Here is a 14,406-nt window from a genome sequence, read left to right as displayed (position 1 = left end):
GGTAAGCGCTTTCTTGGTTTTTTATCCCTATAAGCAAAAAATCTGTTTTGGTGCTACTTACATTCTAGGTGGGGATGGAAGGGATAAACTGGAGTAGAATTGGAGCTTATTTATTTGAAATACTTTTCTCCAGCCATCAAGCAGCAATTATTTTCCAACTCCCATTCCTCCAACACAAAATACACACACATACACACACACACTAAACTCTAAAGCTCTAAGTTCCAAAATAAGAGAAAGAAAGGGGCTGGAGATCACATGAGCTTCACAATTGCACTTTTCCTTACTGGTTTCTTATTACACTACTTCTTTTTCATACACTTATGTATACTGAGATGTTGGGCTTCAGCCAGCTCTTGGTTTTTCTGATTAGAATTGTATTTTTCCCAAGAAATTCACTTTTAACAAAATTCTATAAAAGCAACCACCATGAATCCCTCTGGAATTCGTTATAAAAAGTCTTTGCCTATGTAAAATAAGTGGATTCCAGTTTGATCCTGGCTAGGCTTGTCCAGACCCAGAGGTCTTGCTTTAACCTACTTGTTAGGCTGTGAAATCTATAGAGGGGTGGTTACAGGGCAAACTGGGGTATTGAGCCACGCACTGCAGCCTGAGCCCAGAGCCATCTGTGACCTTCAATCCAGAGACACCAGAACTGAAAATGACCTGGGGCTCCTTTCACCCCAGCCCACGCCTTGTGTGTCCCAACAAGTGTTTCAAGGTTGCCCAGGGAGAAAGAGGGTTTGTCTTTGGCTCCCTTCCCCCACTCTGTGATGTCCTCATACTCCTTGTGTCACCTTCTTGGCTCCTGTCCCCTGAGAAGCCTATACCTGGAGAGAGTCTAATAAGTGTAGTTACACTGAACCCTCAATGACAGACAAAGCTTAATGAATTACATGTCTCAGTGTTAACAGTGGAGGTTTAAGCCAGAGGAATGAATCTCTAATTGTGGAATTCAGGCCTCAGTAAGGCCACTGGGGGAGGCATTTTGGGGAGCAAGGAAAATGCTTGATTAGGAACATCCAAAGAATAAGAAAGATTTGCTTCAACTGCTGGCCAAAATATTCTGACCAAAGTCATCAGGCGTGCCGTGGCGGCTGACCCCAGCTCCAGAGTACCTTGTAGACAGCATGGCCGATGCTGAGCATGCCCTGTCCCATCCTCTTCTGTCGCCTGCGATTCTTCTGCATCAGCCCCAGCAGCACCGTGCAGCAGGGTTCACCGGTGCTCTCCTCCTGGTGGTCGTCCACCTCGTCCAAACAGATTTTGAACTGGGGATTGGTCCAGTAAGTGGCTAGAAGTCACTCAGGAGATGGTGGTTCCCCCCAGGGGGGGTGAAGAGATAGGGAAGAATAGAATGAAAGGGAGGAATTTTGATCATCCCAAGGAAAGCATAACTCTGGCCAAACTGTGCCGGGTAAGCAGGCCTTGGCAAGTTTGCTTTACAAGGTGGTCAGCATTTCCTCCTATCTCCCTACCCCACCCACACACCAGCACACACACCCCACAGCATGTGGAAACTTTACACTTGTCCATTTGATCAACCAGGGCCCCGATATACTTGACGGGATATTCAAGGTCCCGTGGTCCCAGGGCTACACTGGGTCCCCCTGGAAGGAAACTCCAAGTCTTTTGGGGAAATGATTAACATCTCCCTGTTCTCAGCCTGTGAAGAACTGGCCTGTGAAGATGAACCCATCTCCTGGAGGAAGGAGGTCTCTGGGGGTAAAAGCAGGTCCCTGGGACAGATGAGGACAAAGTCCAGCAAAGACTAGCTACCAAGGAGTTCTCTCCTGACAGACTATAAAAGGATGACCACTCTTGCTCCCCGGGGAAGCCTGTCTGACGGGCCCCTGCTTCAGATCACAGCCCGAAACAGCCATGATTGCTGATCCTCTGTCCATTGATCCAGGGGCCCCACTAGATGGCACAGCGTTGCAGCCAGTGATGAGACACACTCCCTCAAGAGTACGTCATTTAATAATGCCCAAGGAATAATAATTGGCGATTAAGAAGCATGCCTGCCATACCACCTATGGATATTTTAAAACACTGCTTCATTTCAAATATGACCGTAAAAAAAAAAATCTCTCCAAATAGTGACTGTACAAGCCAAAGCACAGAGAGGGCAAATGGGTCATCCAGGGGCACACAGCAATTCTATGACAGACTCAAGTGGCAGAGTATGATTGAGGAAGATAGGCTTGACAGCCATCTCCATGCCAGGGCCTCAATAATTTCAATAACGATGTGCCCTGGGGGAAGAAAGGGGTGGGGGAAGGAGGGAGTGCTTAGGTCCTCTAGATAAGGGCCCAACCTGATACAATAACAAGGCATTCACAGGTGACCAAGAGCCACTGGTTATTATATTTTCTTAACAATAAAATTACTTACTCAATTCCACCTTCCCAGAACTTCCACTTCCAGATTTTTTTTTATCTAAGGCACAAGTGTGTAGATTTTAAAACAAATATCTGTCGATTCCAGAGGAGCCAGAGACAATTCTGTAATCTTCTATACTTACATCATTACCAAAGGGCAGGAACAGTCCATCTCTTCCCGACAGCTAGCTGATGGCACAGATGGGGTAGCGATTTCGTGCAGACAGATACCTTAGGCACGCCCTACAATTCTGAGCTCCCAAAATGATCCATGCAAATTTCCTACACATTTTCTAAGAGCTTGCTAATGGTGAGCATATTTTAATTTCTCCCAAATGCAACATTACTGCAATCCCTACATTTTTTGTTTACTCCTTAACAGAGCTAGAAGAAGAAAATGGGTCATAAAAATAACACATCCCATTTGTATAACACTACACCATTTACAAAGCGCTTCTGAAGGTGGGTATTATCCCTCCACTTTGATGATTGGGAAATTGAAGCTCAGAACAGGGAAACGACCCTCCCAGGGTCCCAGAGCTGTCGGACCGGGCATCTGAGTGACAGTGGCAGGAAAGGACCACCCTCCTTCCATCTCTGCCATCAGAAATGGGAGCTTGGGTTGGATGGGGATAATGAACAAGAGACCCGGTCAGGACCCAGGACTGCACCCACATGGGATTTTATTCTAATGCTGCTTCCACGCCCTGAGCACAGGCCTGCAATGAGCTCCGTGGTGAGAACAAGGCCCAGTGCTTACAAGTCGAAGTCAGTTAACAATGTTAACATCAGACCAGGAGGGACGTGGGTCCTGGGGAGGTGGGAAGTGGAGAGGGTGGGTTTTGCTTTCTTTCATTTCTCCTTAGAGATGTGGGGTTGTTTTTCGGAGTTTCTTCCTCTGCTGCTGCCTCAGCTGATTCAACCTAGGAGGAGCCTATATGTGTAGATATCAGTGGTCTCCCGCGAACAGGGAAGGCTTCCCACCTTTAATAAGATGAGGGCCTGGGTTAGTGCAGAGGCAGCGGTTTGCGCCAGGCTATCCCCACTAGGGAGGGAGTTCTGATGACGACCAGGGGAGCGGACAGTGGCCATTCGCACATCCTGCGTGTGGCCACCCCTGACCCAGGCTGTCTGACTCAGGTGCAAACAAAGCAGAACGGCCGCTTGGATGGATGCAGTCTACTGATACAGTGATGCCGAACCCGTGTCCCTCTAGCACACCATCAGCCACTGTCCCAGGGCGCAGTGGGCCGGTTGCCAGCCAGCCGGGCCACATGGGGATGGAGGAAGCCCCAGAGAAAAACAAGAGGCCTTGGTGCAGGGTGACAAGAGCATGGTTAGTTCGAAGAAGAATGGCCTTGGGGGGCAGGAGGCAGGTGGGTGAAGCACAGACAGTCTGAACACACAGACACTGAAGAATGATGTTACCTGAGATCAGGCCCCGGGGGAATGGCTGCAGAGGCACCACCCACCACTGCTGCCCTGGCCTCCAAGCCCCAGAAAGAAGCTGGGCCACCAAGGGGTGCCAGGAGCCAGAGAACAGAGTGCAAAGGCACTGTCCCAAGATTAACATATAAGGATGCCCAGCCCTGGGAGGACAAGCCAGAAGAAGGTGAGCACGGCAGCTTCCGCCTCACCTGGGTAGTTCTGGCAGCCGCCGGCAGTGGAGCCCCGTATCCAGCACCTGTTGAACAGAATCAGGTTCCACTTGTGTACCTCCTCACTGCTCAAGGAGTCCAGGGACAGGTGGCAGATCTCTAGCCCAGAGAACTACCTCAAGAAATCCGAAAAAGACATCCTGGGGGCAGAGGGACCAGTGGGCTCTCAGTCGAGAGAGCTGGGCTGGAAAAGTGATGGAAGGCGTGCCCCCTGGGCACGGGAAGGAGCAAAGGCCGTGGGCTAACTCGCATCTTTCCTGCAGCCCACTGTACAAATATGCAGGGGTCATTGACCACATTCCTCACCATTGTTAGGGTCTCCATTTTTCTTAGAGAACCCCCTCTCATATCTAACCAACCAGGCAAAGAGACTAAACCGTAAACTGGAGAGACCCTGGCAGGTAAATTGAACCAATCCGCCACCTCCAAGTTCCCTCCTGTTTAAATCTAACTGGTGTTAAAGTGGGAGCCTAGAGATGGCCCCTAAACCACGTCATATTCTTAACGGTGTCCCTATTATCTTCCTTAGCCCATGGGTGAAGGAAGTTATCTTATTTTGATGCTATGCTAAATCTTGGCCTTAAAGAGATAGGAACAGTGCTCCTATTTCACTGGAAAGATATGGAAACTGAGGAAGACAAGCTGATAGCTAATCCGTGTTGAGGCCCAGATATCTTGGTTTCAATGCTTTAGATGTACTGGTATGGAGGTAGAGCTACTCTGGGGTAAAAGGGGGAAGAGAAAGAAGCCCTCCTGGCTGGGAACCATGTTGAATTCCTTGAACACCTAGAGAGAGCTGCTCACCTGTGAACCAGGAATGGACCCACAATTAAGGGGACAGCACTCCCTCAGATGACTCTTACCAGAACTCTCCATTGTCAGCTTTCTTGTCCAGCTTTTCTTTCTGCCTGGGATCTACGTAATTCCACTCCAGTGCACTGGGAAAGAAAGGATAAAATTTAAAGTTTTTTTTAAAGGAAGCAGAGGTGATCATTCCTGAAGGGTTTGCTGCAGTGCAAGCTGTTTACTGCAGCTCAACTTCCCCCTGAGAAATGGGGAATCTGAAATGATAGCTGGGGGTGGGAGTGGGGTGTAGCCTGGGGAAGGGACGGGACTCCACGGGCACTAGCAGGGTGACCCCAGACATGCAGCAGGAACACTGCGCCATGGCTTTGCTCTAAGTTCACTCTCCAGGCAAATTTTACATTCATGTGTGATTCAGCCCCCCAGGCCCTGATCACAGGCCTGGGCAAGTCCAAGGCAGGAGCTGTGAGAATGGCCGTCACAGGCCACTCCACCCCTTCTCAATTGGTGAGACGTCCTTCTGGCTTATCTATCAGTCTGAAGTGAAGATACTGTGAGAGGGTCTGAGCATCTCTGGGCACATGAACATGGTCCCCTTCCTGAGCCTGCAAAATGACAATCAGGCCCAGTTTTGTGACAATTTCCATGAAGTAATGTCACCCTGTGAGGCCTCCTGCTGGCGGCCTTTCCATGGCAATACCCACATAATTTGTTGAAATGCCATTTCCAGCTACCTGACCTTTAAGAAGTTAGGTTTTCCTGAAATACGTATGCAACGCTAAATAACTGAGCAGTATCCAGATCCTTCTTTAAAAAATCCCTTCCCTCATTGCTTTCAGCACAACGTGAAGACCTCCCCATCACTGCATAAAAGCTGGGGCATAGCCAAGCCCAGACTCTTCCTCCAGTGGGGCTCTCAGGACCCCTAGCGATCAGGGAGGGGAGCACCCAGGGCCTATTTAGTTCATGGAAATAGTCATTGGATCAGACCAAACCTCAGGGGCTTCCCTGGTGGCGCAGTGGTTGAGAATCCACCTGCCAATGCAGGGGACACAGGTTCGATCCCTGGTCCGGGAAGATCCCACATGCTGCGGAGCAACTAAGCCCATGTGCCACAACTACTGAGCCTGCGCTCTAGAGCCTGCGAGCCACAACTACTGAGGGCACGTGCCACAACTACTGAAGCCCGCGCGCCTAGAGCCCATGCTCCACAACGAGAGAAGCCACCGCAATGAGAAGCCTGCGCACCGCAACAAAGAGTAGCCCCCGCTCGCCTCAACTAGAGAAAGCCCGCGCACAGCAACGAAAATCCAACACAGCCAAAAATAAATAAATAAATTTATTTAAAAAAAAAAAAAGAGCCAAACCTCAGAATGTGCTTGTTATAAACAAAGATTAGGGGACTAGCTGGAGAATATGAGATCTGACCTAAATCTCCCAGTTAGTTTCTTGAAACTTAAAAAAAAAAGTTTTAATTTAAAGACATTGGGCTGAGACTATGGATGTTACCTCAGAGATGCAGTGCCCTCCTCCCCCAGCAGCCATGTATAAATACCCCCGGCTGTGTCTCCAGATGGAGCCTGCGGGGCTTGCCTGCCGTCACCTCACACCCCTGGACCTGTCCCAGCCTGTTAGGGACTGAGCAGCATCGGGGAAAGGAGATAAAGTCATATAAGCCACGTAAGCAGCTTGGGAAGCAGCTGCTGCTTAAAATGGCCGAAACTGGGGTTTCAATTTCATTCAGCCATGACATTCTTTTGGGGCAGTTGGCAGAACTAAGGTTTTGGGTTTTGCTCCATCATAGGCAGGAGAATGAAAAATCTTTAATATAAGAGGCGATCCGTGGCCCTGGGGACATGTGTTTCTTCATGACACAAACCTGAAGGGAAGTACCAGTTACAAGCACTAATGATGTGTGATTAGTTCATAAATGTAATAAAGTTCCCTTCCAAAGCCCTGGTGGCATCATGCAGTGTGGGCAGCACATATGAGGTACATACGAGGCTTAAGGATGTGCTGGGGGGGCGAGTTGTTATTATGACCATTCCCAATACTGGTGTCTCTTCATCAATGACACTGGCCAATTCTCCATCCTTCCCCAGCGCCGACCTGCCTCCCCCGTGCCAGCAGTGCTAACTAGGATGGAAACTGGGCCGTGCTCTCTCCATCCTCCTGTACCACAGTGGCATCGATTCCAGGGCACAGCTGTCCCAGGACACCACAGGAGGCCTCTGTGTCCAGGCACCATCTCTGACTGGCTGCCACTCTCCACTGTGAGAGGTCTGGGCCCCTCCGTTCATTAATGGCTTTGTCGGGAGAGATCAGCACCCGCCCGTAATGAGCTCTGGGGGAGCGGGCGCCACTCCCATTCATCCTCACTGCCTCTGGCGGCCACTGGCTCCTAGGATCCAGTTCCTCTTTCTAGGCACGTTTCTTCTTGATGCTGAGGGGTTTGGCCTTTGTCAGAGTGACCAGGCTTTGTGGAGTGGAAAGAATCCGATCGAGACTGATGGGTCTCACCTTTGGATGACCGCGGTGGTAGGTAGAAAACAAGCCAACCCTCCGGCACTCAGCAAAATTCCACTGAGCTGCCAAACTTGCAAATGCCAAAGCAGAGCAAGGAATCGAAGACTACAGCTGAGTGGATTTTGTTTGGCTTTTCCCCACCTGGAACCATCTAACACTCTTTTCTGAACAGGCCGTGTGGTTTGTGGACGGAAAGTGCTGCCCAGCGTACTCCACTGTGGGTCTCACGATCGCTGCGTGTTTGGATGATGCGTTCCCGCAGAGGGAGGTGAGCACGGGCGGAGGGAGGAAAGAACCTACACATCGCTCCAGACCCCCATCCATTCCACTTCGCCCGACGGGTTCCGGAGTCTGATCAGCTTCTCTGGATGACCCCGGAAATCCACCTGCAAGGGCCACAGACAAAGGCAACTAAATCACCGCGCATACCCCTGCTGCCCTGCGTTCATGTCCTCTCCTGAGCAGGCTTGCATTCAATTCCTCAAATGCCCCTAAACAACCACTTCTATTTTCTTTTAACACATGTTTTCAAGCCTTAGCTAACTACTCTATTTTCCACAATCTGGTTGAATAAATAGTAAGTCCAGCATAAAAACAAGTGTCTATCTGCTTTAACTTGGATTAAAATTTGATAGTTGACTAAGACTGACTCAGGTCTTAATATATGAGACCTATTGATAATCAGTGCCCTCCAACAAATACTAAGAGCAGAGCAGTTAGCATTTTTTGAGCAGGCAGTATGAACTAGGCATGGAGCTGGGCAGTTCAGAGGCATGATCACCTCATTTAAACCTCACCACAATCCTATAAACTGGGTGCTGTTATTACCTTCATTTTCATCTCTCTCAAAACTCTGAGACCCAGAGAGAGTAGATATATGTATATGTATAACTGATTCACTTTGGTGTACACCTGAAACTAACACAACATTGTAAATCAACTATACTCCAATAAAAATTTAAAAAAACAAACAAGCAAACAAAAAAACCTCTGAGACCCAGCCAGAAGGGTTGAGTTATCCAAGATTACCTGGTTAGTAAGTAGTAGATGGAGGACAGGCATCCAGGCAGTCTGTCTCAAAGCCCATAGTGGGAAATCCATACATCCACCTTCCCCTATCGTCTACGGAACACTCACCAGGAGCCCCCATGTGTGCCTTTGCATACACGTGCAAACACGATGGACTGTTCTGTCTTCAGTGTCTGACCTTCCTATGTATCCTCCATCATGCCCTCGCCCAGTGTTTACATATACGTGCTCAATTCATATTTGGGAATTGACTTCATTAAAGAGTGTATTTGTGAAACACAAACACACGTAATGAACATGCATGCCTTTTTAATAAATAACAAAAACTGAGACAACCACTGCGTTTCCTTTTTTGCCTTGGCCATCGGGAAACCCAAAACAAAATTAATTTCTCAACTGGAGCACTGTTTTCAGCCTAGATTGTCTGGTGTATTTTATCTTTGTTGTATGGTTTTATTGTGTCTATGCTTTTCATTGTAAACCACTGCACATCCTTTTTGGAGGTAGGCAGACTATAGTAAATAGAAATAATGAGAAGTTCAGCCCATGCTTTCTCCTTGGGTTGGAAAGTAAGGAATACTTGCGTTCCTTCCCACTATCACACCCCACCTTGAAAGTTGGGGCAGGTTTTACTGCCTTTTTCTCTTTGGAGATCCTGTGGGTTTCCACTGCTTTACCTGTACAAACATACTTTTTTTTTTTTTTTTGCCATATAACATACAGTAAGATATACTTTTTTAAGGCTTTTCTTTTTTCTTTCAATTTATTTATTTTATTTATTTATTTTTGGCTGCATTGGGTCTTCGAAACTGTGTGCGGGCTTTCTCTAGTTGCGGAGAGCGGGGGCTACTCTTCGTTGCGGCGCGCGGGCTTCTCATTGCGGTGGCTTCTCTTTTTGCGGAGCACGGGCTCTAGAGCTCAGGCTCAGTAGTTGTGGCACATGGGCTCAGTAGTTGTGGCTCACGGGCTCTAGAGCGCAGGCTCAGTAGTTGTGGCGCATGGGCTTAGTTGCTCCGTGGCATGTGTGATCTTCCCGGAACAGGGCTCGAACCCGTGTCCCCTGCATTGGCAGGCGGATTCTTAACCACTGCACCACCAGGGAAGCGCAAACACCCGTCTTAGAATGAGTGTAGGTCTAACTGACAATTTCTACAACTTTCCTCCAAAACTTCGTCCCTCTTCCTGGCCACATCTCAGAGGATAGCCTGCATTTAGTTAGAACCCATAGAGCTGAAGCTCAAAGAGGTTACGTTACCCATCTCTGAGTGGGTAAGAGGTAGGAGGGCCCTTGTAATAAGCACGAGCTGAGTGTGGGTCGGTGCTGGGGCTCTGTGCCACCAGAGATGCTGCACGTCAGGGGGGCAGGGAAGGGCCAGGTGGTGATTCCCTCTCTTTCTCTCATGGATGCCACGGATTTATGGTCGTATCATTACGCATTGCCCTTCCGTCTCCCCATGCCCAATTTTACCTCTTCAACTCCAGTGACAGAGTATGCGTGACTCTTAACCAGCTTCAGGCTGGTGATGGCTTCTGCTGCAGCTGCACTGGAGACCTGAGTTGAGAGTAAAGTCCATTCAGAGTGGCTGACCCTGACCTTGTTGGGGCCAGTCCTACAATGCTTTCCAAGGGCATGCTACACAGCCACAGGGCCCCAGTGCAGGGCTGCGGGGGCGGGGGGGCAGGCGCAGCAATTAACCTCAGGTAAACAGAGCTCTCTCCATCCAAACCCTCTTTGATCAGGCCTGCCTGCCAGTCCTGGAATATGACTTACCAGCCTTTGAAATGACACAGGAAGCGGGAAGCCATTTATTCTTCAAGAAGGACCCCATGCTGCCTGCAGAAGACTAATTATCCGTGACAGTTGTCTGGACTGGCCCTGGTTCACCAGTGGCGGTGGATGTCCCCAGGGTCCCTCCTCAACAGCCCTGCCCCCTCCCCAGACCCCACGTCACTTCTCCACCAAAAATACACATATCCTGCTGGGGTTTTTATAGAGAGGAGAAAGGGGGATTGCTCTTGCTTTGTCATTCACGTGTGTGAGATCACCAGGTAAGGGTCAGAGAAGGAGAAAGAGCAGGTGGAGGGGCAGGTGACAGCAGACCACGTGGCTGGTGGCCTCCAGGCTCTGGTCTACACACTACCATGGAACCGCATACAGCCAGCCCCCAGACAGGGTACCACCCCTGGTTCAGAACCTCTTCCCTTTTCTTCAGTGATCTCAAAGCCCATCATGTATTGTGAATCACCCTATTTGTTTTCCAAAATCCCAAGATTACTTAGCAAAAGGGGGTAGCAAAGGTAGGGCCCAGGATCCAGGGATCAAGTCTGCGTTCTTAGGGCAATTCCTGCAGTACTAACGGGGCTTAACACTTAGAAATCCTATGGTTTCTGAGTTTATGAGACCAACTCCAGTTCCTACCCATTAATTAGGTCTTCCCACCGGCTCCCATGTGCTAGGGACAAATATGTCACAGGACTTGCCCTGTAAGTCCTAGACTCTGCTCTAGCCCAAAGCCTTCCCAGCCTCTAGCCTCTGTCCAGTTCTTTCCCTACCACACATGGGGAGGGGCAGCAAAGAGAAGCCGTCCCGGCTCACATCACTGGAGCAGGCCAGCAGAGACCCTGCTCGGAGGGCCTTCCAGATGATCTGAAACAGACTGGCTGGTGGCTTCTTCAGCTCATAAAACTCAGAGATGCCACCTGTGAAATCCTCAAACCCCTCCACTGTGGACCCTCCAGCAAGAGCCTCATAAGAACTGTTGAGCCTGTTGGAAAGAAAAAAGAATACGTGCATCATCCAGAGCCATTAGCAACCCCAGCGAGGGGACCACATGGGATGGGGTAGGGGCAGTGCTAGGACATAGTGTGGCCTGGAAGGTACAGGAGGGCCTTTGCCAAATTTGTCTGTGGGCCAGGGAGGGGCTTAGGCACAGTTTCACGTAGCCAGCTCAGCACTTTGCCAGGAGCAAATCTCAGATCACCTCTCACCAAGTCATGCGCTCTTATAAAAACCAAAGTGCAATCTTTCCAGAGCTGACCTTGACTTCTTGGGTTTCTGGGGGTTGGGGGCATGGGTAGGGATGAGGGGGACCCTCCCTCAAAGCTGAGAGGCATCCCTTGGGGTTTGCTTTGGGAATAGGGCTGGGAAGGAACAGAGGTTGCACAAAAGGGTACCCGTCAACGAACCTAATTCAAAGAACCCCAAAGAAGACTTTGAACATTGAATGCCAGTGAGAAGGAGAATGACTCCCAAGCAAAGGGTAGAGACTTTGATGAGTTTGGGATCTAAGTACATTTGCTTTATTCTTCTTCTTTGTCACTCTTTTAAAAATTCACATTGACCTAAGAACTGACCGGGGGGTTTGAAAGAGGACAAAGCTGAGACACCAAGAAGCTAAGTGGTGGTCCCAGTTCACTCATTCATGTGGGACAGAGCTGAGCTTTTAACTCGTAGCCCAAATTTCTGTTTCTCTTAGTTACGGAGGGGTACTTTACATGGGGTGCAGGGGCTGGGAACGATGGGCATGGCACCCAGAGGCTGGGGAGGGGCAGGTAAAATCCTCCAAGGAGACTGCAGAGCCTCCCAGGTCCTCCCTGCCCCACTTCCTTGGCATAGGCCTTCTCCAGCAGCGCACTCCAGAACTCACTGCCTTCCTCGGAGTACAGGAAGAGCAGCTCCCCGTCCTTGGTGGGCAGCCTGTCGTCCACCACCACCTCCACCCACTCGCCGTACTGCCAGAACTGCGGGAGGGAAACACAGCGCCCGTCCACAGGGCTGAGCTGAGAAGCAGAATCGGCGTCCTCAGTGGACCTCAGAAGGACCTCAGTCTGTGCTGATCAGTGTTCCAGCCTTGGACCTTTAATGGACTCCTTAAGAGCAGGATCTGTGCCTTACTTACCCGTGCCCATAGGAGACGCCGGCAAAAGCAGGAAACATCGAGTCCAGTGGCTGAGCTTGTGGATGAGAAAACTTGCATCACGCAGTGGCAACAGTGACGCTGAGTGACGCCACTCGGGCTCCCATCTCCTGACCCTCACTCCAAGGTGACTTCCTCAAGGCCTCATGGCCTGGGGGAGACAGGAGGGGATGGACGTGTGGATGACTGGATGGACATGTTAAAGCAAAGTTTCTCAAACTCAAGCACGCATCAGAATCCCCTGGAGGGATTATTAAAACCTAGGCTACTGGGCCCCAGACCCAGATTTCTGATTCTCGGCATGGGTCCCAAGACTATGGAAAGTAGTGTCAAAGGCCGTGAGCAAGGCAGGATACCTGAAAATGAAAGATCGCCCTGTAGTTCTCCTGGAAGCTCTGGTCCCTGCGGACCACGCAGTAAAGCAGTTCTCTTCATTCAAGGTGGGGGAGGCAATGGCCGCCAGAAGCCAGCAGTCACCTGCACCATGTCATGGGGGACACACACTGGTCAGGCCAAGCCTGCAGGGTCCCTTCTTCCTCTGACCCTCACTGGCCCATTCAATCCAGAGTCACACGACTCCCTTCTGGGTCAGATAGTCTGGGACTCTTTTCCTCCAGTGTCTGAAGGTCCTGCTGCCTCCTTGGAAGTTCTCAGTTCCTCCTTCCCCCGACCTGCTACATGCTGACCATTCCACATGTCCTAAGCTCTCAATCAGTGGAGTAGAAGGTGCAAAGAAAGAAAGGAAGAAGCAAAAATCATCCTCTTTGATTCCTTAATAACAACTTTAAGAAAACATTTGGTTGGAGGAAACACTGAAGCTATTTGGCCAGCTCAGGATGCATGTGTGTGTGTGTGTGTGTGCATGTGCATGTGTGTGTGTTCCTTGCTCCGCTTGACCTTGGATAACGGAGAGTTGCCTCTTCGTGTCTGTTGGAGGACTGCCCTTTTATGTTTCAGAGCTCACCATGACAGCTTATAACACTCCTGAGATATTGATTAGCATGAAAAGATCATACTTTTAGTCAGAAGAAATCAAAATCAAGAGAGGTTAAAAGTGTTAGGGCTCAGTGTTGGTCACTTTGGAGATCCAAGTAAATGCAGAAGAAAACAGAAAACTGCTTTCTGTACAAGTTGGGACCCCCCAGACCCGTGCCTCTGAGCGGTACCTCCATGGAAGGCACCATTATCCCCCGTGGTGTCGACTTCAAAAGATTAAGCACAGCCCCAGACACCCTTTACAGACCTTAGCATCCTGTGGTGGATCTATCATCCTGGAATTGATGTAAATTTGTCTCACATCTCATTTATAGGCTTCTTCTACAACAATCTCTGAGATCTCAACGTCCTTACGTGTGCTGCTCATCGTGTGAAGAAGTATTTCATCTTACTGGCCCGACAGCTGCCTCTTCCCAGTTTCACTCCAGAGCCCTACCTCTAGGAGCTTAGAGTTTGGAGACAAGTTTCTCCCATTCCTATCCCAATCAAATGGCTCCAAAATCCAGCCTGTGTGTCTCAGCCTTCACCTTGTCCACAAAAAAAAAATCTGAATCTCTTCACTACATCTTCAGATAAAAGCCCCTTCAACCATTCAGAGACCCTCTGAGGACCTCGTCTAACTCTCTGTGTTCTTTCCACGCTGTGGCCCAAGCTGCACACGTAGTCCAGGATGAACACACCACGGTTCTCTCAGGCGTGGGCTGCCTGAGCAAGTAGTCAGTAAACTGTGACACAGGAACCCACCTCTGAGGATTCATCATCTGCTCAGTACGGCTCCATCACCAGGTTATCCTAGAAAACCCTTTGCTCTATCTGCCCTCATCTCTCTCAACAGAGAGGTTCATGATTTGGTCCCAGATGAATTCCTTTCCCTCTTCCTTTCCCCGACCAGCCTCATATATTCTCTCTCTCTCCACCTCTCGCACGCAGTTAATTTTTGAAGAGCTTTTCTGACCCAGAAGCCAGCCCTGCCCCTGTCTTCTGCTCTCACTGACAAATGCCCTCCTCCCAACGGCAGTGGGCCCCCAGGTGGGACCAGACCCGGTAGCCGGAGGAGATAAGAATTGGTACAGCAGGCACGGGACTGTGGCTTCT

The 14,406-nt window shown here is 49.7% G+C and overlaps 1 protein-coding gene across 1 annotated transcript in view; it reads right to left on the bottom strand.

The window, feature by feature from the left end:
• LOC137761613 (calpain-8-like) overlaps positions 1-14,406 on the bottom strand; it is a 71,613-nt gene that overhangs the window by 26,904 nt on the left and 30,303 nt on the right. The window contains 9 exon segments of the mRNA XM_068538532.1: positions 1,119-1,294; positions 4,019-4,179; positions 4,903-4,977; positions 7,670-7,755; positions 9,867-9,950; positions 10,995-11,154; positions 11,997-12,139; positions 12,672-12,743; positions 12,746-12,792. Of these exon segments, the coding sequence (XP_068394633.1) occupies positions 1,119-1,294; positions 4,019-4,179; positions 4,903-4,977; positions 7,670-7,755; positions 9,867-9,950; positions 10,995-11,154; positions 11,997-12,139; positions 12,672-12,743; positions 12,746-12,792 (1,004 nt within the window).

This window comes from Eschrichtius robustus, chromosome 3 (genome assembly GCF_028021215.1).
Source record: "Eschrichtius robustus isolate mEscRob2 chromosome 3, mEscRob2.pri, whole genome shotgun sequence".
NCBI classification, from domain to species: domain Eukaryota; kingdom Metazoa; phylum Chordata; class Mammalia; order Artiodactyla; family Eschrichtiidae; genus Eschrichtius; species Eschrichtius robustus.
This window is presented reverse-complemented; position numbering and strand designations above follow the sequence as displayed.